We start from the raw sequence: 23,392 nt of genomic DNA on the forward strand, positions 1-23,392 counted from the left end.
TTTCTAAGTAAAGGGCATTCCAGTTATTAAAGCCGATTTGTTAAGAACTTCATGGAGTGCGAGAGAGCGATGTTGATGGTCCCAATCCTCCAGTCTAATAAGCTGAGTTGAATGGCAAAAAATTAGAAGAAATTAAATTAAAAGAAAATCGTAGAATTGTCTTGAATTTGCAGGAATTCCTTGAATATTCTCCCAGTTGTGCACCTCATTTAGCCTGAGGGGTCTCTTACACCTCATTAGCATCGTGTACTGTACAGTTTAATTTGTGCTGATTTCGATTATTTAACAGTCCCTCTCATAGCTGCCAATGAGTGGAGAAATGATCAGTTCATGACCCGCTGGAAGATATAACAGTTATTCTTGTGATATTATGTAATATGCCGCAAAGCTCTGATATCCTGTGTTCCCAATACCAGTGAATGGTAGACAGCGGGAGGCCAATAAAATTAGCTGCAATGATTTGGATGCTGAAGGATAACTTTTCTGATCTCCGTGTCTGTTCTGATTCATTAACTTCTTTGTCAACAGGTGATGTAAATTTTACGTTTCTCTGTAAACTTACTGTTGAATTATCAGGCAGGCGGGCTACTTTTATCGCTAATTTTCACAGGGCTGTCTTCGGGTCAGGGGCAGATCGAGAAATGCAAGGAGAGGCATTGTATAATGTGAGGAGATTCTTCTTAACTTCGGTCCCAAATTATACAGCGATAGCCACCCTGGCTGTAAATAGAATCACTTTGTTCATCCCCTGCATTTAGTTACATAAATCAATAATAATTCCTATGACTGATGATGCTTAATTATTGTAATGAGACCCGGGGTTGCTGCAAAACAGACTGACCTTTATTCCCTGATAATGTAATTTATTTTATTTGGTTCAACCCCTTGGGAAGTAATGTAGAAATAGATGGATTTAATTTACAATGGAATTAGATTTTTATTAACAGATGCTCAACTGTAATTTCACCATTAGAACCACTGGAGTCAGTACAATGAATCCATTCAGCCAAATATCCCGATACAGATAAAATGTCCACTTTTAACAATAACCTATTGTAAATATCTGAGTCCATTCTGTTGGGGATGTGGAAGGTTGGGCGTGGATCCAGTCGCCGCCTCCACCAGGGAATCAACAGGCGGCGCCTGGAAACCCGCCCCCTTCTGCCGGGTATTTAAATGCCGCTCACTGGGACCGGAATCCAACAGTCCGGGAGCTGGTTTGTTCACTGAGTTCTGGACAGAACCATTTTCCCCAAGTGACCAGAAGAATGAGGTCGGCGATTTCTCTCAGTTTGTTGCTGACTTTCTTATCCCGTGAGTAGTTTTTATTGTCCAAGTCTCTCACTGTTACCGTCTCAGTGTTAATCTCTCTCTGGAATGTCACAGAGTCAGGAATCAGTTCACGAGGATTAATCCTCGGGGTTTTTGATATATTTTTACAGGTGTCCAGTCGGAGGTTGTGTTGACTCAGCCAGAGGCAGAGACCGGGCGTCCCGGAGGCTCCCTGAGACTGACCTGTAAAACCAGCGGCTTCGATCTTGGCAGCTACTACATGCACTGGGTCCGGCAGGTTCCCGGGCAGGGGCTGGAGTGGCTGCTTTGGTACAAAAGTTCATCCAGCAACTACTATGCCCCAGGAATTAAGAATCGATTTACTGCGTCCAAAGACACTTCAAGGAGCATCTTCTCCTTGGACATGACGAGCCTGAAGACTGAAGACACCGCCATCTATTACTGTGCAAGTAGAGCAGTGGGGTCACAGTGCTGTGCACAGCGACATCCTCATACAAAAACTTCAGAAGGAGTTTGTTCAAATTGGTGATCACGATCACAACAGGAAAAGTCAAAGAAATTGGGAGCTAAATAAAATAATGGGTATAAGTAATATTGGTTTGTAAAAATATGTAAAAGTCTTCCGCTTTGTTTGTGTTTACGGACACGCAAAATCTTCACAGAGGCTTTTAAAGAACTCCAATCACATTTATAAATATAATGTGACCAGCACAAGCTGAAATATCTCACTGATTCACTTTTAGGCGTGTCGGAATCAGGTTTTTGAGAGCGCAGTGAGATTAAATCTCTGTATTTTACAGTGAACAGTCTGCCGCAGTATTTGACATGGTGTGTCTCACTGTGATATACGGGACGGACTACTGGGGACAAGGGACCATGATGACGGTGACTGCCGGTAAGAACCACACATTTATTTAGTAACTGTTTTATTTGATTCTTTGCTTTTTTTGTCTATTTTAATAATTCATTCAGCCAATGAAACCTGAGTTTGGTGGATTCTATATGCAGAAGTTTTTACAATGTTTCATGTGATTCTGCTGAAATTGAGTTATATAATTCCGCTGTGTTTTGATAAAAAGTGCTGCTGAGGGATTGAGACATTGGTTGTTGTGATTTTGTGTTTATCTGCTGAGGATACTGTGTGGCCGGGCTACTTGAAATATCTAACGTTTGTAAAAACAGTTTGACGTTTCTGCAATGTTTAATCTCGGTGACATCTAATGGCTGCGGGTTTTACCGTCTGTTGCACAAGGGTTTAAATCGGTTTGAAATCAAACCCAATATTAACAAAATATGCTAAGTTTCAATATTAATTTATTGAACATGTTCCGCCTACTCACAATGCCGTTGACATTATTCCATATTTCTGTTTAGTTTAATTATTCATTCATTTGGTGACGAGCGGTTGTCTGGATTCGATATTCAGATTTTCTTGCAATGTTACATTGGATTCTGTTGGAAGTGTTTGTACAATTGAGCTGCTTCTCCATGAAACGGGTTTCAGTCCCTCAGTGATGTGATTTTGGTGTTTTTCTGCTGAGGAGATTGTGTATCTGGGTGACTTTGAATTAGTAGAATTTATGAAACGGTTTGGCGGTTCTGCATTGTTTCTGCATTGTTTAAACTCGGTGACATTGAGCGGTTACACGTTTTGCGTTTGAATCGAAGCAGCCTACGCGTTTGTATCTGCTTGAAGCGCGATTGTAGGCAGAAAACAAACAGGCTTCAGAAATGGCTAAAAAAGCATTTACAGATGTGTTAGAACATTTTGTCTTTATTTTAAGTGATAATTGCAGAATAAACTAAACCATGGATTATGACGCTCATTCAGAACATAATTCGTTACTGCAATCAGAAACTATACAATTACCAAGTTTTCAAACTGTAGAGTAAAATTAATACAATTCATACAATTATAATGTGGTAATATTTCTCCATGTTGACGGAACAGCTTTCATGTTAACCTAATTGATCATTAATCGCCTTTCACAATTCTGCTGTGCACTGCGCACAATTAACATGATCGGGAAAGTGTTTAGGCTGGAAACATTTTGTGATTATGCATGAAAAAATTTCAGTAAGAATATACTGACTACAGAATTGTTCAGTTTCAAAAGAGATTTTGAATTACTTTTTTATGTCCCTGATAACTTTTGCATTGACTTAAAGAGGAGTTTGACATTGCAGTTTGGGAATATGTCTATCCGGTTATTACATTCTTTCTGTGCAGCCGTAACCATATTATTCCTTCAATGTCATTGGGATTTGGATAGCGAGATAATTGTCACTAATCTAATTTTAAACAGTTTACAGGGGGGTGTAATTCGCTGGCAGTAAAGGAATTGTTCTTACATTTTTTTTGAACTGGAGGAAGGTGCAGACTGCATATAAATAGAGGTTGACAAGTAAAAGCTTGAAATTCGAACAGGTTAATTTAATTGCAAACATTAGTATTAGTTTTGAACTTAATAACAACATCCTGCCTCCCATAGCTGTGCTGTACACAGAATAGAATTATAGGAGAAGAACAGATTATATCTGAGATTCATGCTTAATTCTTATTAAATATTAAATTGAAGAACAAAATCTGGAATCAATTTGCCGGTTATATTTCAGTGGTGCAGATGATCTGAATGAATTATTCTCATCAAATTGTATACTGATCAATTTGGATCTTCTTTCAGTGAACAATATATTTAACAATTAAATTATAGGGATTGTTATCTAGGAAGCACTTTCATTGATAATAAGTAACTGCCAGGAACATTTGTTTACATATAGCTCGGACTTAAGGCAAGTTTGATTCAGCAAACAGATGATAGTACACCTCATCGACAGTTAATGCGATGTGAATCCGGCCAGATTTGAAAGTGTTTCAAATATTCAACTCATAGATTCGTCGTGTGAATTACTCGATGAGAATAGATGGAATTTATGATTTCTCAATCCGTTTAGAAACGCATAGTTTACAATTTTGTCCATTAAAACAGAGCAGGAGAAGTAAAAATAAAATAGTAAATATTGATCAGATTTAAGTAAAATTGATATACTTGCCTGAATATTACCATCCTGTAATTTGAAGTTTATTGTTCAACATTGTTTCAGTGTCAGGTTGATTTAAATAAACCCCAATTATCTCACAAAGTACCAGGGAGAAACAAATTTTCAATTATTGAAAACTATTTTTATTATAAAGTAGAAATCAGCTAACAAGAAAATGAATTGACAATAACAAGATAATTAACTTACAATATAATATCAGTGATCATTAATTCAACATAAATGAACTCCAACAATTAAATAGTATACTGGACATTATAGTGATGCAAAATCTCAAAGGGTGGAGAGAATTTTGAATTGTATCCAAAATGAATTGAGAAAAGAATACTTTTCTTACTCAGCTGTGCTCAGCTCGATAAGGTGTTTCGCCTCGATGTTTTTATTGGTTATATTTATACCTAAAATCAAATCAAATCAGTGGGTAATGGGTTTTCAATGTGAATGTTTCCTTATTTGTTCAATTCTTACCCTGTCATTGAGTCTTTATGACGGACAACCAATTATCCTGAATCTGTAGTATTTGCTGTGCTCATTTTCAGGGTAACTTAAATCATACATTGTTTGGAGATTTGAGTCAGACGGAGAATTAGATGGACTTCAAAGGGAGTTTTGAAATGAAACTCATTTTTCATTTCAAAGAAGTCATAGAATAATTGTAGCAAATTCACCATTGATCAATTAGAATCAAACAGCTTGAATGAAATGGACAGATTGAACAGATCTATCTGCGGGGAACTCGATTGTTGCACCATTTGTGTCTGTTCTGTTTCTGTGCGCGTGGTCACTGTGTTGGGACCAGGAATCTTTCTGGCTGGTTGTTAACCTTCTGGTTCGCTCTCCTGTATTTCAGGAAGTGCAATTTGATTTATTCCTTCAAAAAACTTGTATTTGTGAGAAATGTGAAAGTTTGACTTTTTGACCAGGCGCCTCAGAAATGAGATACCCAACCCATTGTGACAGTCAGAAAGGACAATTCAGAAACGACAGACAGACTGTCGAAGGAGGTTTGGTCGATTTTAAGCCAGTGATGTATCTGTCTTGGGAGTGTTCGGTTAGGAAATGCAGAGAGAGTTTTATCTTATTTTAATCCGTGCTGTAGCAGTCCTTTACCTATTTGATTGGACAATGCGGAGGAAGAAATTAGCCTGTATCTTATTTTTAATCCTATCATAGGATGTTGGGGTCGCTGGCAAGGCCAGCATTTTTGTCCATCCTAATTTCCCATCCTTGAGGAAGTGTTGAAATGCCACCTCCTTGAATAGCTGCAGGTGCACTCACAGTGCTGTTAGGTCGGGAGTTCCAGGATTTTGACCCATTGACAGTGAAGCAACGGCAATATAGTTCCAAGTCAGGATGTTCAGTGTCTTGGAGGGGAACATACAGGTGTTTCCAAGCACCTGCTGCCCTTCTCCTTCTAGTTTGGAGAGGTTGCGGGTTTTGAAGGAGCCTTGGCGAGTTGCTGCATTGCATCTTGTATATGGTACACACTGCTGTCACTGTGCGTCGGTGGGGGAGGGAGTGAAAGTTTAAGGTAGTGGATGGGGTACCAATTCTGTGGGCTGCTTTGTCCTGGATAGTATCGAGTTCCTTGGGGTTTTTTGAAGTTTCACACATTGAGGCAAGTGGAAACTATTCAATCCCAGTCCTGACTTGTGCCTTGTAGATGGTCAGTTTTCTTTGGGCGATAAGTGTTGAATTACTCGCCACAGAATTCCCAGCCTCTGACCGGCTCCTGCAGCACAGCACTTATATCAAAACCGGATTGAACCCTCTCCTGGGCATATTTGATGGAACAATGTAGAGAGAGTTTTATTTTATGTCAAACCGATGCTGTACCTGACCCGGAGTGTTTGACAGTTCAGTGGAGAGTTGGCTTTCTGTTGAATCCCACCCTTGCAGCTGATGACAGGAGTGTACTGGAGGAGGAGTGGTGGCTTTAATCCATATCTTAACTTGTCCTGTGCCTGACCTGAGAGTCTTCTCCCCGCAGAGGTCAAACAAACTGAATCAGCATCGAACTGTGGGTTCTCTAGCCAGATCTGTGAAAATTAGTTGTTCCATTGCTCAGGTGAAATGACGCACATTAATTGTTTTTAACAATATTTCTGGAGAGAACGTGTATAAATTTTAATGAATTAATTATGTTTAAGCATTTTGAGTATCAGAAAATCATTGAACGTGAGTGACCTGAACTTGAGCACAATTTCAGAACAAACAGAATCAGGGAGTGACAGTGAGGCTCCAGAGAGCAGCGCCTGTTCTGATCTGATCAGAGGCTGCGAGTTATTTAAACGATTGAAATGGACAATGACCAGGCTCCCGCTCCCAACAACCAGCCGCGGGGGATTTGGGGAAAAGGAGCCGATATCAAAAACTGAGTCATTGGATTGCCGCCTGCAGGGGGAGGAATGAATTACAGAAATGAGAGCATAAGGAGGACATTCGGCCCTTCGATCCTGCCCTCCATTCAGTAAGATCATGGCTGATCTACCTCGACACACTCAGTCTCTTAACCACACACCCTCACTCGCTCACTCTCTCTGTCGCACACGCTCTCTCTCATACACCTGCACACACTCTCTCACACGCACTCTCTCTGATAGACACACACTCTCTCTTTCTCTCTCTGTCACACACACACGCACACACACACACTCACTCTTTCTCCCTCTCTCTCTCTCCCTCTCACATTCTCCCTCTCACACTCAAACTCTCTTTAACACGCACACACCCTGCCTCTCACACATTGCCTCACTCTTTCACACACACTCTCACACAGATACTCACATTCTCTCAGACACATACACTCTCTCAACTACACACACTCTCACACACGTGCACCCTCTCTCCCACACACATTCACACTCTCACACATGCACACACTCTCCATTCTCCCTCTCTCACTTACACACAGACACATAACACTCTGACACACACACACATCCTCATTCTCTCTCACGCACACACAGAAACACAAACACATTCCCTCTCACACACACTGTTTCTCTCACACATGCACTCACTCTCACACTCTCTCTCACACACACACTCTCTCTCACACACACACTGGCTCTCTCTCACACACTTTTCTACATATAACTCACACCCCTACACTCTCTCCCTCTCTCTCTCACACACACACACAGACACACACACACAGTTGCTCTCTCAATCACAAACACAGTAGCTCTCCCTCACACACATTTCTCTGTCTCAGTCACTCTCCCACTTATACTCCCTATGACACGCACATAAAAACACACTCTCCCTCTCTCTCACACACTGTCTCTCTCATTCTGTCTCTCTCACACACACACTCTTTCTCTCCCACACACACACATTGTCTATCTCACATATTCTCACACTTATACTCCCTATCTCACTCACACACACACACACACACACACTCTCTCTCTCTCTCTCTCTCTCTCTTTCTCTGTCTCTCTCTCAAAAACACATACACTTGCACTCTCTCTCTCTTTCTCACGCACACACACACATTCTCACACAGAGAAGTGGGCTGAAAATACCAATTGCAGAATGAAAATCCGTGAAGCTGCATGCATGTTTATTGTTCCATTTCTGAGGACCTGTTGTGTAAAAGGAAATTACACAGGTGACATCACTATATATGTGGAGAATTTCCAAGTGTTGAACCAAACACAAAGGAACAAGGAAAGGGGAGGGATGTGGCGGAGACCATGGCCTCCTGGATCCTCAACATGGTGCACACTTGGTGCAAGATGCCTGCACGGCCCATCCTGGTTTTGCTGTAACCTTCCCCTCCAGCCCCCTCAGTCTGCCTATTCTCGCACTGACACGGGTTTCTCAAAGAAAGGCATCGGCATTAAAGCAGCTGGCCAGCGATCTACACTGCTGCCTGACTTTACACAGCCGGTGTTACAGAAAGCTGATCAATATGGAGAATCAGGACAGGAACGATGGAGAGGAAGAGGAGGAGGTGGAGGTGTTGGAGCCGAATGGAGGAGCCCCCAGCTCGGCTGTGGACAACAGGCAATGGAAAGCTGAGCCGGAGCGGAAAATCATCCAGAGAAACATCGCCTTGATAAGCCTGCAGCACCTGGGCGCCCTCACTACCCACAATCACTCACCCTGACTCACCATCATTCACTCACTCACCCTCAGACCCTCGCCCTCACTCAATCGCCCTCAGTCACTCACCCTCAATCACTCACCCTCACTCCCTCGCTCACCCACCCTCGCTCACCCACGCTCACTCACTCGTCCTCACTCACTCACCCTCACTCCCTCACTCACCCACCCTCACTCACCCACCCTCGCTCACCCACCCTCACTCACTCACCCTCACTCACCCAGCCTCACCCACCTTCACTCACCCTCATTCACTCACCATCAATTACTCACTAATCTTCACTCACTCACCCTCACTCACTCAGCCATCACTCACTCACGCACCCTCACTCGCCCTCACTCACTCACCCCCACTCACTCACCCTCATTCACTCACCATCAATTACTCACTCACCCTCACTCATTCACCCTCACTCGCTCACTCACACTCACTCACTCACTCACTCACCCTCACTCACCCTTACCCACCCAGCCTCATTCAAACTCACTCACCCACCCACACTCACTGACCCTCACTCACCCACCCTCACTCACCCTCACTCGGGGGTACTCACTCACACTCATTCACTCACACTCACTCACCCATCCTTCCTCATCCACCCTCACTCATCCTCACTCAAACTCACTCACCCACCCATCCTCACTCACCTATTTTCACTCACACTAAATAACTCATCCACCCACCCTCACACATCCACTCACCCTCACTCACATACCCACCCTCACATACCAACCAACCCTCACTCATACTCTCATCTACCCTCATTCAACCACCCACCCTCACTCACTCATCCATCCTCACCCACATTCAGACACCCGCCCACGCTCACTCATCACCCACTCTCATTCACTGCTTCACTCACCCACGCACCCTCACTCACTCAGCCACCCAACCTCACTCAGCCACCCTCACTTTGTCAATCATGCACACGCTCACTCACTCAATCACTTTTCAGTGTGTGGGAGGGCAGGTACTGCGGGGAAGAGAGACCTGGAAGCGATGCCTGAGGCCGAGCAGTGCGGGAAAGTGGAGCAAGGCCGAATGTAGCGACGAGCATTGGTGGAAGCGGAGAGAGCCTGAGGGGTTGGGGGGGAATGGCATAGAAACGGGGCAAAGGTCAGCGAACAGGGAAAAAGGTCAGAGGGCCGGGCGAAATCGCAGACACCCGTGGAGTAAGAGCAGAGAGCTGGAGGAGAAAGGGCAGAGAGTCGGGAGGGGGAAAGGGCAGAGAGGCGGGAGGGGGGAAAGGGCAGAGAGGCGGGAGGGGGAAAGGGCAGAGAGGCGGGAGGGGAAAAGGGCAGGGAAGTGGGAGGGGGGAAAGGGCAGATGGGCGGCAGAGAGAAAGGGCAGAGAGGCGGGAGAGGGAAAGGGCAGAGAGGCGGGAGGGGGTAAAGGGCAGAGAGGCGGGTGGGGTAAAGGGCAGAGAGGCGGGTGGGGGAAAGGGCAGAGAGGCGGGTGGGGGAAAGGGCAGAGAGGAGGGAGGGGGAAAGGTCAGAGAGGCGAAGGGGGAATGGGCAGAGAGGTGGGAATGGGAAAGGGCAGAGAGGCGGGTGGGGGAAAGGGCAGAGAGGCGGGAGGGGTAAAGGGCAGAGAGGTGGGAGGGGTAAAGGGCAGAGAGGCGGGAGGGTTAAAGGGCAGAGAGGCGGGAGGGGTAAAGGTCAGAGAGGCGGGAGGGGTAAAGGTCAGAGAGGAGGGAGGGGAAAAGTCAGAGAGGAGGGAGGGCGAAAGGTCAGAGAGGAGGGAGGGGGAAAGGTCAGAGAGGTGGGAGGGGTAAAGGGCAGAGAGGAGGGAGGGGGAAAGGTCAGAGAGGCGGAGGGGGTAAAGGGCAGAGAGGCGGGAGGGGGAAAGGGCAGAGATGCGGAAGGGGGAAAAGGGCAGAGAGCTGGGGTAATGTTCAGAGAGCCAGTGCAAAGGATCAGAGAGCCATGGAATAAGTGCAGAGAGCTGGGGGAGAAAGGGCAGAGAGGCAGGAGGGGGGAAAGGGCAGAGAGGCGGGAGGGGGAAAGGGCAGAGAGGCGGGAGCGGGAAGGGGCAGAGAGGCGGGAGGGGGAAAGGGAAGAGAGGCGGGAGGGGGAAAGGGCAGAGAGGCGGGAGCGGGAAGGGGCAGAGAGGCAGGAGGGAGAAAGGGCAGAGAGGCAGGAGGGGGAAAGGGCAGAGAGGCGGGAGCGGGAAGGGGCAGAGAGATGCGGGAGGGGGGAAAGGGCAGAGAGGCGGGAGGGGGGAAAGGGCAGAGAGGCGGGAGGGGGGAAAGGGCAGAGAGGCGGGAGGGGGAAAGGGCAGTGAGGCGGGAGGGCGAAAGGGCAGAGATGCATGAGGGGGAAGGGCAGAGAGGCGGAGGGGGAAAGGGCAGAAAGGCGGGGGGACAGGGAAGAGAGGGGAAAGGGCAGGGAGGCCGGGCTATAGCGGGGAAAGCCTGTCTAAAGTAGTTATGAGCCAAAGCCCCAGGCGCCCAGGGCCCCACACTCTCTATCTCTCCCTCTCTCTCCCTCATTGTCTCTCCTCCTCCTGAAATCTTTTCCATTCCTGGGAAAAGGCGCTAAGTACCTAGGAGAGAAGGGAGACAATGTCTCTGTGCGCTTCCCCCACGGCTCCCTGCGCCTTTCTCCAGCTGGTGTTCGCTGCCCCTCCAATCACAACCTGTTTGTTTCCCAGTTTTACTGCTGATAGGCCCACTGGTCAGCCTATCTGCCGCTAACGGGGTAGAAGGCCCGCCTGTGATTGGAGGAGCAATTGAAGATACGGATACCTTCAACTCCACTTATCCGTCTTACCAGCATTTTGAACAACGGCTCCAGAGGCCATATAGAGGGACTTCGGGGGCCACAATCCAGCCACGGGACACGGATTGGACAAGCCTGTAAAAAAAGGAAAATAAGGAAATGGGCAGAAAAGTTGAACACAAAAATAGCAGAAGCATTTGTTCTAATCTTCCAAACTTCCATAGATTCTGGAAAGTCCCATCAGATTGGAAAATAGAGAATGAGGCTTTTATGTTAAATAAAGGAGGGAAAGGGAAAGCAAGAGACTATAGGCCAGTTAGCTTAACATCTGTCAGAGCGAAAGTGCTGGAATCTATTATTAAGGAGCCTCTCACGGGTCACTTAGAAAATCCAAATGCAATTATGTAGATCCATCATGGTTTTGTGAAAGGGAAATCATGTTTGGCTGATCTATTTGAGGCCCTTCGAGGAAGTAACAAGGAACATTAATAAAGGAGAACCTGTGGGTGTGCTGTATTTGGGCTTCCAGAAGGCATTTGACAAAGTGGCACATCAAAGGTTACTACGCATATAATGGTGTCGGCAGTAACATTTCAGCATGGGTAGAAGTTTAGTAAGTTAACAGGAAACAGAGAGTCGGGATAAATTGGTTATTTTAGGTTGACAAGATGTGACACAGGGATCAATACTGCAGCCTCAACTATTTACAATTTATAACAATGATTTGAATGAAAGGACTGAATGAATTTGCTAAATTTGCTGATGACACAAAGATAGATAGGAAAGTAAGTGGTGAAGAGGGGATAAAGGTCAGCAAAAGGATATAGATAGGTTAAGTGAGTGGGCAAAAAATTGACAGATGGTGTATAATGTGGGAAAATATAAACTTGTCCACTTTGGCAGGAAGAATACAAAAGCAGCATATTATTGAAAGGGAGAGAGATTTGCAGAACCCTGAGGTACAGAGGGACCTGGATCCCTTAGTGCATGAATCACAAAAAGTTACAATACAGGAACAGCAAGTGATGAGGAAGGCAAAGGGAATCTTGTCATCTATTACAAGGGGAATAGAATATAAATGGAAGGATATTTTGCTACAGTTTAACGGGGCGTCGATGAGACCTCGTCTGAATTACTGTGTACAGATTTGGTCTCATTTAAGAAAGGATATAAAAGCATTAGAAGCTGTTCAGAGAATGTTCATTCAAATGATACTGGGAGGTGTTGTCGGTTATCTCATGAGGAAAGTTTGGATAGGCTGGGCCTGTATCCATCAGAGTTTAGAAGAATGAGAGCTGATTCTATTGAAATATATAAGATCCTGAGGGAAATTGACAGGGTGGATGCTGAAAGGATGTTTCCCCTTGTGAGAGAGACTAACGATAGGGAACACAGTTTAAAAATAAGAGGTCTCTCATTTCAGACGGAAATGAGGGGATTTTATTTTTCTCTCAAAGGGTCGTGGAACTTTGGAACTCTCTTCCCCAGAGAGCGATGGAGGAGGAATCATTAATATTTCAAGGCAGAGGTAGAGAGATTCTTCATTGACAAGGGAGTCAAAGGTTAGCGGAGAGTAGGTGGGAATGTGGAGTTAATGCCACAATCAGATCAGCTATAAGACCATAAGACATAGGAGCAAAAATTAGGCCATTCGGCCCATCGAGTCTGCTCCACCATTCAATCATGGCTGATAAGTTTTTCAACCCCTTTCTCCCGCCTTCTCCCGTAACCTTTGATCCCCTTACCAATCAAGAACTATCTATCTCGGTCTTGAATACACTCAATGACCTGGCCTCCACAGCCTTCTGTGGCAATGAATTCCATAGATTCACCACTCTCTGGCTCAAGAAGTTTTTCCTCATCTCTGTTCAAAAAGGTCTTCCCTATACTCTGAGGCTGTGCCCTCGGGTCCTAGTCTCTCCTACTAATGGAAACATCTTCCCCACATCCACTCTATCCAGGCCTTTCAGTATTCTGTAAATTTCAATCAGATCCCCCCTCATCCTTCTAAACTCCATCGAGTATAGACCCAGAGGCCTCAAACGTTCCTCATATGTTAAGCCTTTCATTCCTGGGATCGTTCTCGTGAACCTCCTCTGGACCCTCTCCAGGGCCTGAACATCCTTCCTGAAGTACGGGACCCAAAATTACTCACAATATTCTAAATCTGGTCTGACCAGAGCCTTATAAAGCCTCAGCAGCACATCCCTGCTTTTATATTTTAGTCCTCTCGAAATAAATGCCAACATTGCATTTGCCTTCCTAACTACCGACTCAACCTGCAAGTAAACCTTAAGAGAATCCTGGACTAGAACTCCCAAGTCCCTTTGCACTCCAGATTTCTGAATTCTCTCCCCACTTAGAAAATAGTCTATGCCTCTATTCTTCCGACCAAAGTGCATGACCTCACACTTCCCCACGTTGTATTCCATCTGCCACTTCTTTGCCCATTCTCTTAACCTGTCCAAATCCTTCTGCAGCCTCCCCGCCTCCTCAATACTACCTGTCCCTCCACCTATCTTTGTATCATGATCGGAGCTATCATCGGAGTCAATGGTGGAGGAGGCTTGAGAGGCCGAATGGCCTACTCCTGCTACTAATCCGCATGTTCATATGTACATACGATTGGAAAATGTCGTAATTACTGTAACTGGTATTCAGTTTAGAGTTCTATGGTCATTATATAGTTACCATTACAAAGGTACTTTCGAAGGGTTGTTGCTATTCTTTGTTTTGGGGGGACGTGGAGAGAGGAGGGGGCATCAGTCAATTTGAACAGAACCAATTTCCAAAACTATAATGATATAAATGACGAGACAACTTCTCTATCACCAAGTGTTGTTGACTCAGAAATAAATGGTGGCGAAATAATGGGGGAAATCCTCTGCTCTTCCACTTTAATCCAATGAAAGTTACGTCATTCACATGACATCAAAATGTTCTCTTTTAGTAATGGGATAGAGGCGGGAAAAGAGGTGTGGGTTTCCAAAGAGGGAACCGACAGGTGAAGGTCACCAAATGATGGAAATAATAAATGAACAAATGTGGGTGTGGGTTTTAGTTGGAATATATTAGGATATGTTTATAGTTATAGTCAAATTTTGAATTGTTTGGTTACTTAATGATCACAAATCACAGAGTCTAACTTGTTCAATCGGCCATTCTTTCCCAGTGACACCGTCTTCGCCCACTCTCTACAGCCTGGTCTCCTCCTGTCAGCAACACAACACCGACGGCTCCGTCACCTATGGCTGTTTGGCGATGGACTACTCCCCAGAAATCACCAGCCTGACCTGGAAGAAAGATGGGCAGCAGATCACCACTGGATTTAAGACTTTCCCGTCAGTGAGAAACCAGAAGGGAACCTACAGCCTGAGCAGCCAGTTAACCATCACCGAGTCAGAGGGGGAATGCAGCAAAATCAACTGTGAGGTTCGACACAGCGGCTCAGACAAGAGCATTGGAATGCAATGTAAGTGTTGGGGAACTTGTGAGAAACAGAACGGCTGTGATTACCCTGTATAGGGCCTTGGTTATAACACATTTATAGTGCTCTGCATAGTTCTGATCCCTGGAAAATCTAGGTTAGTGTCTATTAACGGAAAAAGCCTGTTTAAAAATACGATTTCATTGTATCTGTTATCAATTTCTTCTGCAAGAACTGTCTAACCTGTGTTTCTTGAAGGTGTTGGACCTGTCTTCCCTCCAACTGTTCTCCTCACCGTGAGCTCCAGGGAAGAAATCACAACCAACAAATTTGCAACCGCCGTCTGTTCAATCATCGATTTCCGTCCAAGTTCAATGACCGTGAAGTGGCTGAAGAATGGAAAACCCATGGATTCAGGAATTGTCACCTCTCCCGTCTTTGAAGTGAACGGGAACTTCTCGGCGACCAGTCGGCTGAAAGTCTCCGCTGGGGAATGGTTCACCGACGCGGTCTATACCTGTCAGGTCACTCACCAAGAGGTCACCCAAAGTCAAAACGCCACCAAGTGTGAGGGTAAGAAATACAAACCGAGGAAGCAATAGATCATTCTGCTCTCCGATGTTACTCAAATCAGGAATTTATTGGAGTTAGTAGAAAGCACGGAACAACTTCTAATTTACTGTCATGTAGTTATTGTTTAATTCCGATGTAAGGGCTGCATTCGGATTGTTCACAATTCAGGATTTTATCACATCACGTCTCTACACTGACGTCACAGAATGTGTGAGGTGGACTTGATATCAGATTTACCCTGAGTCAGCTGATCATATTTGGAGAGGCAGAAGGTGTCTGGAACCCTTCACTGGTAACAGCTTCGGGAGAGAGTGTTGGAAAGTGCATCCACCCTATTTATAAAACAGCTTTCAGTACTGCATTCCAGGGCCCAGGAATGGTGTATTTGTATTGGGACTGGGGCAACATAGATTCATGAGAATGTTACCGGCGCTGAAGGACTTAAATTATGAGAACGATTTACACAGACCAAGCTGGTTTTCCATTGTGTAAAGAAGATTAAAGACGATAGTTAGAGGTTGATATGTCCAAGGTGATTTATTTTCGTTAAGAGTGTGAAGACTGAATACTGCTGTCCTGATTCTGAATGTGAAACTTTGGTTGATTTTCATTTCTGTCTCACAGGTGATTCCCACTGCAACGATCCCACAATTACTCTACTGCCACCGCCAATAGAACAGGTCTTACTGGAGGCGACCGTGACCTTAACCTGCATCGTTTCTAATGCTCCTTATGGAGTCCTCGTGTCCTGGACACAAGAGAAGAAGCCTTTGAAATCAGAGATCGCCGTCCAACCGGGAGAGGATCCCGACAGCGTGGTCAGCAACGTAAACATCTCGACACAAGCCTGGCTGAGTGGGGCTGAGTTCTACTGCGTGGTGAGCCATCAGGATCTGCCGACTCCTTTAAGAAGTTCCATCCACAAGGAACCAGGTGAGCGGTGAGATTGAAGCAATAAGTAGTTCAATGTGTCTATTTCCAGTGTAAATGTCAGGATCAATATTTACTCTTCAGTGTATTCATGGTCTACTCTGATTAGCAATTTCGCCAACTAAACGCTCTGGGCCTGTGGAATTTCAGGGGGAAATTGATAAGTAGATGAATGAACAATGAACTGAAGGCTGTGCCATTGGGTTTAGATGAAGAACGGTGGGAGGAGCCTGGTATGGAGCTTAAACACCAACACAGACCAGTTGGGCCGAATGGTCTGTTTCTGTGCTGTAAACTTTGAGAAACTTTCTCGTCCAACCCCATAAGTTCTCAGGGAAAAGGATTGTGTCCACCTCTGCTCCGAGCTGGAAAACCGGGTAGATCCCAAAGATTTTTATTTATTAATTAATGGGATGTGGGCTTCGCTGGCTGGGCCAAAGGTTATTGTCCATCCCTAATTGCCCTTGAGAAGGTGGTGGTGAGCTGCCTTCTTGAACCGCTGCAGTCCCTGTGGTGTAGGTACACGCACAGTGCTGTCAGGGAGGGAGTTCCAGGATTTTGCCTCAGCGACAGTAAAGGAACGGCGATAAATTTCCTAGAAGCGGATAATGTAAACCTTTAATATTCAACTGAAAAACACTTCCCTCATCCTAACCAGCGGTTTCATTGTCTCCGAAATTATCCAGTTTATTGACACTTATTGTACATTTTCTGCAGTTAAAAATCCGCAGGAACCGTCCGTGTCTGTCCTCCTGCCCTCGGCAGAAGATGTCTCCGCTCAGAGATTCGTCTCCCTCAGCTGCTTAGTGAGAGGTTTCTCACCCCGAGAGATCTTCGTCAAGTGGACCGTCAATGACAAGCCGGTGAATCCCGGGAACTACAAGAACACCGGGGTGGTGGCGGAGAACGGCAATAGCTCCTTCTTCATGTACAGCTTGTTATCCATCGCAGCGGAGGAGTGGGCCAGCGGCGCTTCTTACTCCTGTGTGGTGGGACATGAAGCGATCCCCTTGAAGATCATCAACAGAACGGTTGATAAATCCAGCGGTAAACCGAGTTTTGTGAATATTTCCCTTGCACTGATGGACACCGTTAATTCATGTCAATGAGAATCTCTCGTTTACATTTCAAACTTCAATAAAAATATAATAAAGTCCTTTTCTCCAATCGTGATTTAAATGCACAGTCGCTTAATTAGTGTTGTTTTCCACTTTTGCTAATGTTAGAGCTGTTTAGTTAAAATCGGATATTTCCAGGGCTCAGAACCAAGTCTTGTACACCCAGTGCTCCCAACTCAGATACACCCTGGGTTAGAGACACAGTAAAGCTCATTCATTACGGGATTCTGCAAAATAACATCACCAATTCTCCTCCCACTGAGGAGAAATCTGACAATTTCCCATTTCCGGCAAACAAACTCAGCACATTTAGATCTCGGTGTTGCTGCTTCTCTTATGGTCCATTCCTTTAAAATGGATGCCAGCTTTAAGCTGCTGCATCGCACCCACTGGGAACTGAAGTGAGGGTCACACAGAAACATGTCCCAACAATCCGCCATCAGAGAGAGGGGGAAGGAAAATTGTTAACCCACCGTACCCCCCACTTCCCCAACAGAGAGAGGGGGAGGGGAAATTGTTAACCCACTGTACCCCCACTTCCCCAACAGAAAGGGGGGGAAGGGAAATTGTTAACCCACTGTACACCCACTTCCCCAACAGAGAGAGGGGGAAGGGAAATTGTTAACCCACTGTACCCCCACTTCCCCAACAGAGAGAGGGGGAGGGGAAATTATTAACCCACTGTACCTCCACCTCCCCAACAGAGAGAGGGGGAGAGGAAATTGTTAACCGACTGTACCCCCACTTCCCCAACAGAGAGAGGGGGAAGGGAAATTGTTAACCCACTGTACCCCCACTTCCCCAACAGAGAGACGAGGAAGGAAAATTGTTAACCCACTGTACCCCCACTTCCCCAACAGAGAGAGGGGGAGGGGAAATTGTTAACCCACTGTACCCCCACTTCCCCAACAGAGAGAGGGGGAAGGGAAATTGTTAACCCACTGTACCCCCACTTCCCCAACAGAGAGAGGGGGAAGGGAAATTGTTAACTCACTGTACCCCCACTTCCCCAACAGAGAGAGGGGGGAGGGAAATTGTTAACCCACTGTACCCCCACTTCCCCAACAGAGAGAGGGGGAAGGGAAATTGTTAACCCACTGTACCCCCACTTCCCCAACAGAGAGAGGGGGAAGAGAAATTGTTAACCCACTGTACCCCCACTTCCCCAACAGAGAGAGGGGGAAGGGAAATTGTTAACTCACTGTACCCCCACTTCCCCAACAGAGAGAGGGGGAAGGGAAATTGTTAACCCACTGTACCCCCACTTCCCCAACAGAGAGAGGGGGAAGGGAAATTGTTAACTCACTGTACCCCCACTTCCCCAACAGAGAGAGGGGGAAGGGAAATTGTTAACCCACTGTACCCCCACTTCCCCAACAGAGAGAGGGGGAAGGGAAATTGTTAACCCACTGTACCCCCACTTCCCCAACAGAGAGAGGGGGAAGGGAAATTGTTAACCCACTGTACCCGCACTTCCCAAACAGAGAGAGGGGAAAGGGAAATTGTTAACCCACTGTACCCCCACTTCCCCAACAGAGAGAGGGGGAAGGGAAATTGTTAACCCAATGTACATCCACTTCCCCAACAGAGAGAGGGGGAAGGGAAATTGTTAACCCACTGTACCCCCACTTCACTAACAGAGAAAACTGAAAAGAAAATTTTTAGCCAATTTTACCACCACTAGCTAAACAGAAAGACGAGGAAGGTCATTGGTTAACCCGGTGTGTCTCCACCTTCTCAGCAGAGAGAACCGAAAAGGAAATTGCTTCGCCAACCAGACGGAGCAAAACTATTAACTCACTGGACTCTCAGTCCCCGAGCAGAGAATCTGGAAGGGAACGGGCCTTTGCTGTAAGGACCCAGTTACCAACAGCAGAAGTCGGCTTCTAGCTTACTGGCCACTGGTTTTAAAGTCCCATCACGCTTAAAATGTTGTAAAATATATATTTATGCAACATAATTTTAAGAAGTTTTCACACTCTTGCTCCTGTTAATCTTATGCTAAGATTGATTTCTCATCATCCGATTCTGAACTGGTTATTAAATCCTCCCTGGGTTGTTCACGGTTCTGCCCCTGAATTTTATGAGGCAGATGGTTGATTGTTTGCATTCGTTCACCTGATATCACCTTGCATCTCACAGAAAACACGTTTATACAGAACATTGAAAATATTCACCAAAATTTTCACTATCAGGGTCAGACTCGGTCGTTGGGACCTGGTGAAACTCGGAAAAATAGTAAAAATGCACACAAGGGACACAAATGGACACACAAAAACATACATACATACACACATAGGCACAGACACGCAGACACAAACACACACAGTACAGGCAGACACACACACATACATACATAGGCACACACATACACACACAGAGGCACAGACACACACACAAACACAGGCAGACACACAAACACACACACATAGACAAATACACATACGCGCACACACAAACACATAGGCACAGACGCACAGACAGACACACATGCGCACACACAATCACATACACACACACAATCACACCCAAACACAAATACACACACAAATGCAGGCACAGGAACAGACACATACACAATCACACACACACAAACAGATAAAACCAGACAAGCAGATTCTTACAAGGACACAAATATGCATCATCACACATTCACAATGACAGAAATACAGACGAAAAGACACACACTATCATACACATTAAAACAAGTGCATGGATACACATGAACACATGCACACACATGAGCAGACGACACCCAGACAGACAAACACATAGAGGAACAGACTAACACATTCACAGGCACACATGTAGACACAAACATGAAACACGCTTATACACACGAGAACACAAAAACACACGTTAATACGTATGAAAACATAAACACACATTGATACATAGTTCTAAATATCCATCAACACACAAATGCACACATTAAAAACTCTCTCTCACACACACACGCTGTGACACAGACATTAATATGCTGACACATACGTGGAACACAAAAGGAAACATTAACACTTATATTAGCAGACAAGAACGCATAAACACACATTAACACATATAGTAATAAATAAACATAGATATCAATACATAAATACACACAATAACACACTCATACATACACATTGGCAAAAAAACAAAATATACATGCAGACGCAGACACAAAAATGCACAAGTCAGCACTCATTGGCAAATGAACACACCTCAATACTCATACACACATATGGACACAGAAACAAAGGGTGATGCAAGGCACGATATACTCATGCACACATACACAAACGCCAGGCTATTGAAGAAGGTATAATTCAAATGCACTTTTTTAACCAATGTATTCTCCGGCAATTGTCCCTATTACATAATGATCCGAAAAGCACACTGAAACAATGTTCTTACTGAGAAACTGATTTAAGTTAATGACGCACCAAACATTCCCATCACAAATAGACAACCAAGATGGGAACTCACATCCGAGATTTTAAAAAGCAACGTTCACAGTTTCAAAATAAGTTGCTCAGTGAATCTTTCTCGATATCCATCATAATATTCTCCAATAATAGATCGTACGAAATTGTTCGAAAATAAACTGATATTGGAGATAATTTTCTATATTTTCCGACTCGGACTATACGAGGATTGTAAAGGAGGAACAGCTGTGGAGATAGTTACAGAGATAGGTTGCTGAAATTCACGAGCTTAACAGTAGATATATATTGAACATTAAATTAGAGAATACATTAATAACTTAGGAAAGAGTAAAGAGTATATTTTTTAAAAGATATCCAAGATTAATAAACAACCTAATTACATTTCCTCGGTTATATCCTCGCAGATTCCACAGATCGCACCTGGATTGAAGACTCTGAGGATGATAACGGCAACATCTGGACAACCGCTTCCACATTCATCATCCTGTTCTTCCTGAGCATTTTCTACAGCACTGCCGTCACTCTGGTGAAGGTGAGAAGATTCAATCCGCTCACACTTCAAACTGACAGAAGCGATTTGAAAAATCTCTCAATGTTTCATTGATTAAAACACTAAGATAAATGTCCCACATTCTAAACATCTGCTTCATTATTTTATCCTCTTTTGCAGATCAAGTGACCGGTTGAATTTTGGACACCGTAGATTTTCCTCAGCCGTTTATTGAGATCTCCGTATTACGAATTTAAAATATGTCCTCTCGGTGAATCTAAAAATGAAATACCTTCAGTTCATGTTTCCGAATTTATAACTAAGACAGTCATGGATGGTATTTCCGTTTCTCTGTTTGAAATGTGCGAGATAATTATGGCTGTATTGTAATTGTAGCTTATAATTCCCCAGTAGTTTGAATTCCATATGTAAATAAGTAGCTTTTCTCATTCCTCATTCACAATTTTTCCCTTCCCTTTATGTTGAGCTCCGGTTTTCTCTTTCTGGTCTCTGTCACAGCTGTACATACAGTTGGCAGCTCAGAGCGAATGTGTTCTGTTCTCAGTGTGACTCAGTCATCATATTCAGTCCAGTTGACTTTAAAATAAACTTTTCTGTAAAATGTTCTCCGAAATTGTTAATAAATCATGAATGTGAAACGAACTGACTTTGCTGAACTCCTTTCCCCCAGGCCCATCGACACCGCTCCATTTCCCCTATTACACTGTTTCCTCCCCTTTCCCAGATTTTTTTTACCCATTCCTGTTTGGGATGTGAATCAAAAACAGAAAATGCTGGAAAAACTCAGCAGGCCCAACAGCATCTGTGGAGAAAAAAAAGAGTTAACGTTTCGAGTCCTCATGACTCTTCTTCAGAGCCCAAGGTCCTTCAGTGAAAGAGTCACTGCGCCACCCAGCGACCCATCGGTGTTAATACACCTTTACCTCTACCTTTTTATGGCAAACTTCAGAGCCAGGATGATTACACAGCGAGGGGAACCTCGGTGATTTCACTCATACTCAGGCCTGTCACAGTCACATGTCAGGTAATTGTAAACAGCAGGGATCTGCTTCATCAGAGGCCCATACAGGACAGTATATGGAGGACGAAAGTTTCCTTTACACTGTCCCATCTAACACTCCCAGGGTCGGTGCAGCAGGGGTTAGATCGGGAATAAAAGTTTTTTTTTATCTCTTTACCCTTTCATGAGGTGTGGGTGTCGCTGGCAAGGCCTCCCAGAACAGCCCGGCTTCCAAGGCCATTTCAGAGGGCAGTTAAGTGTCAGTCAGGTTGCTGTCGACCTGGAATCACATGTCGACCAGGCTGGGTAAGGATGGCAGATTTCCTTCACTAAAGGACATTAGTGCAGCAGATGGATTTTTACGACAATCGGTGATAGTTGTCATGGTCACCATTACTGAGGCTAGTTTTCAATCCCAGGTTTTAATAATTGAATTCACATTCCAGCAGCTGCCATGTTGGGATTTGAACCCATGCGTCCAGAGCATTCGCCTGGACTCTCTCCACCTTGTCCAATTAAACACTCACAAGGCAGAGACGTCACAATCCACCTTCTCAATGCAATTAGGGACGGGCAATAAATGCTGGCCCAGAGAGCCACGCCCACATCGCATAAATGAATAACAAAAAATACACAAATACCGCAGACTGAACCGTTAACACAAACCATGGGAAGATTCCTAGAGACTAGGGCTGATCTGACACAAACACATTATCGAGCAGTAATCCTGCAAATTTTTACCACAGTTTGGGGCTTATTAGGAACACCAGGGAGCACAAATCGTGGAAATTCCCAGGCCCTGCGGCCTGCCAGGCACAACAAACAACTGAATTCACGGAACAGCACCCCAGGGATCCTCTCTCCCTGCTCCATTCTCTCTCATGCCTTTCTTCTGAACTCACTGAACATCACCCAAGGGATACTCTCTCCCTTCTCCATTCACTCTGAAACCATCCTCCTGAACTCACTGAAGATCACCCCAGGGATCCTCTCTCCCTGCTCCATTCCCTCTGATACCATCCTCCTGAACTGACTGAACATCACTCCAGGGATCCTCTCTCTCTGCTCCATTTCCAGGCCTGCTGTTATCTAGTAACCTCCCACACAAATAGTTTTCGAATATTTATTTTTGTAAATGGGATAAATTAGATCAAACATGTGCATAACATCCAACCCATCAGAAATATTGGGTTCAAAACAACAAATAGAAATTGATTC

General features: G+C 44.8%; 1 long non-coding RNA gene and 1 gene segment (V, D, J or C); both read left to right on the forward strand.

Moving 5' to 3' along the window:
- Positions 1–8,272: 8,272 nt before the first annotated feature.
- LOC144697782 (Ig heavy chain C region, membrane-bound form-like) overlaps positions 8,273–23,392 on the forward strand; it is a 321,361-nt gene continuing 306,241 nt past the window's right edge. The window contains 2 exon segments of the C gene segment in view: positions 8,273–8,423; positions 14,360–14,659. Of these exon segments, the coding sequence occupies positions 8,273–8,423; positions 14,360–14,659 (451 nt within the window).
- LOC144697592 (uncharacterized) lies at positions 17,049–21,406 on the forward strand. Its single transcript, XR_013580397.1, has 3 exons — positions 17,049–17,164; positions 21,068–21,195; positions 21,334–21,406. It is a non-coding gene; the product is annotated as an uncharacterized LOC144697592 (long non-coding RNA).

Source organism: Cetorhinus maximus, chromosome 23, assembly GCF_964194155.1.
Source record: "Cetorhinus maximus chromosome 23, sCetMax3.hap1.1, whole genome shotgun sequence".
NCBI classification, from domain to species: Eukaryota; Metazoa; Chordata; class Chondrichthyes; order Lamniformes; family Cetorhinidae; genus Cetorhinus; species Cetorhinus maximus.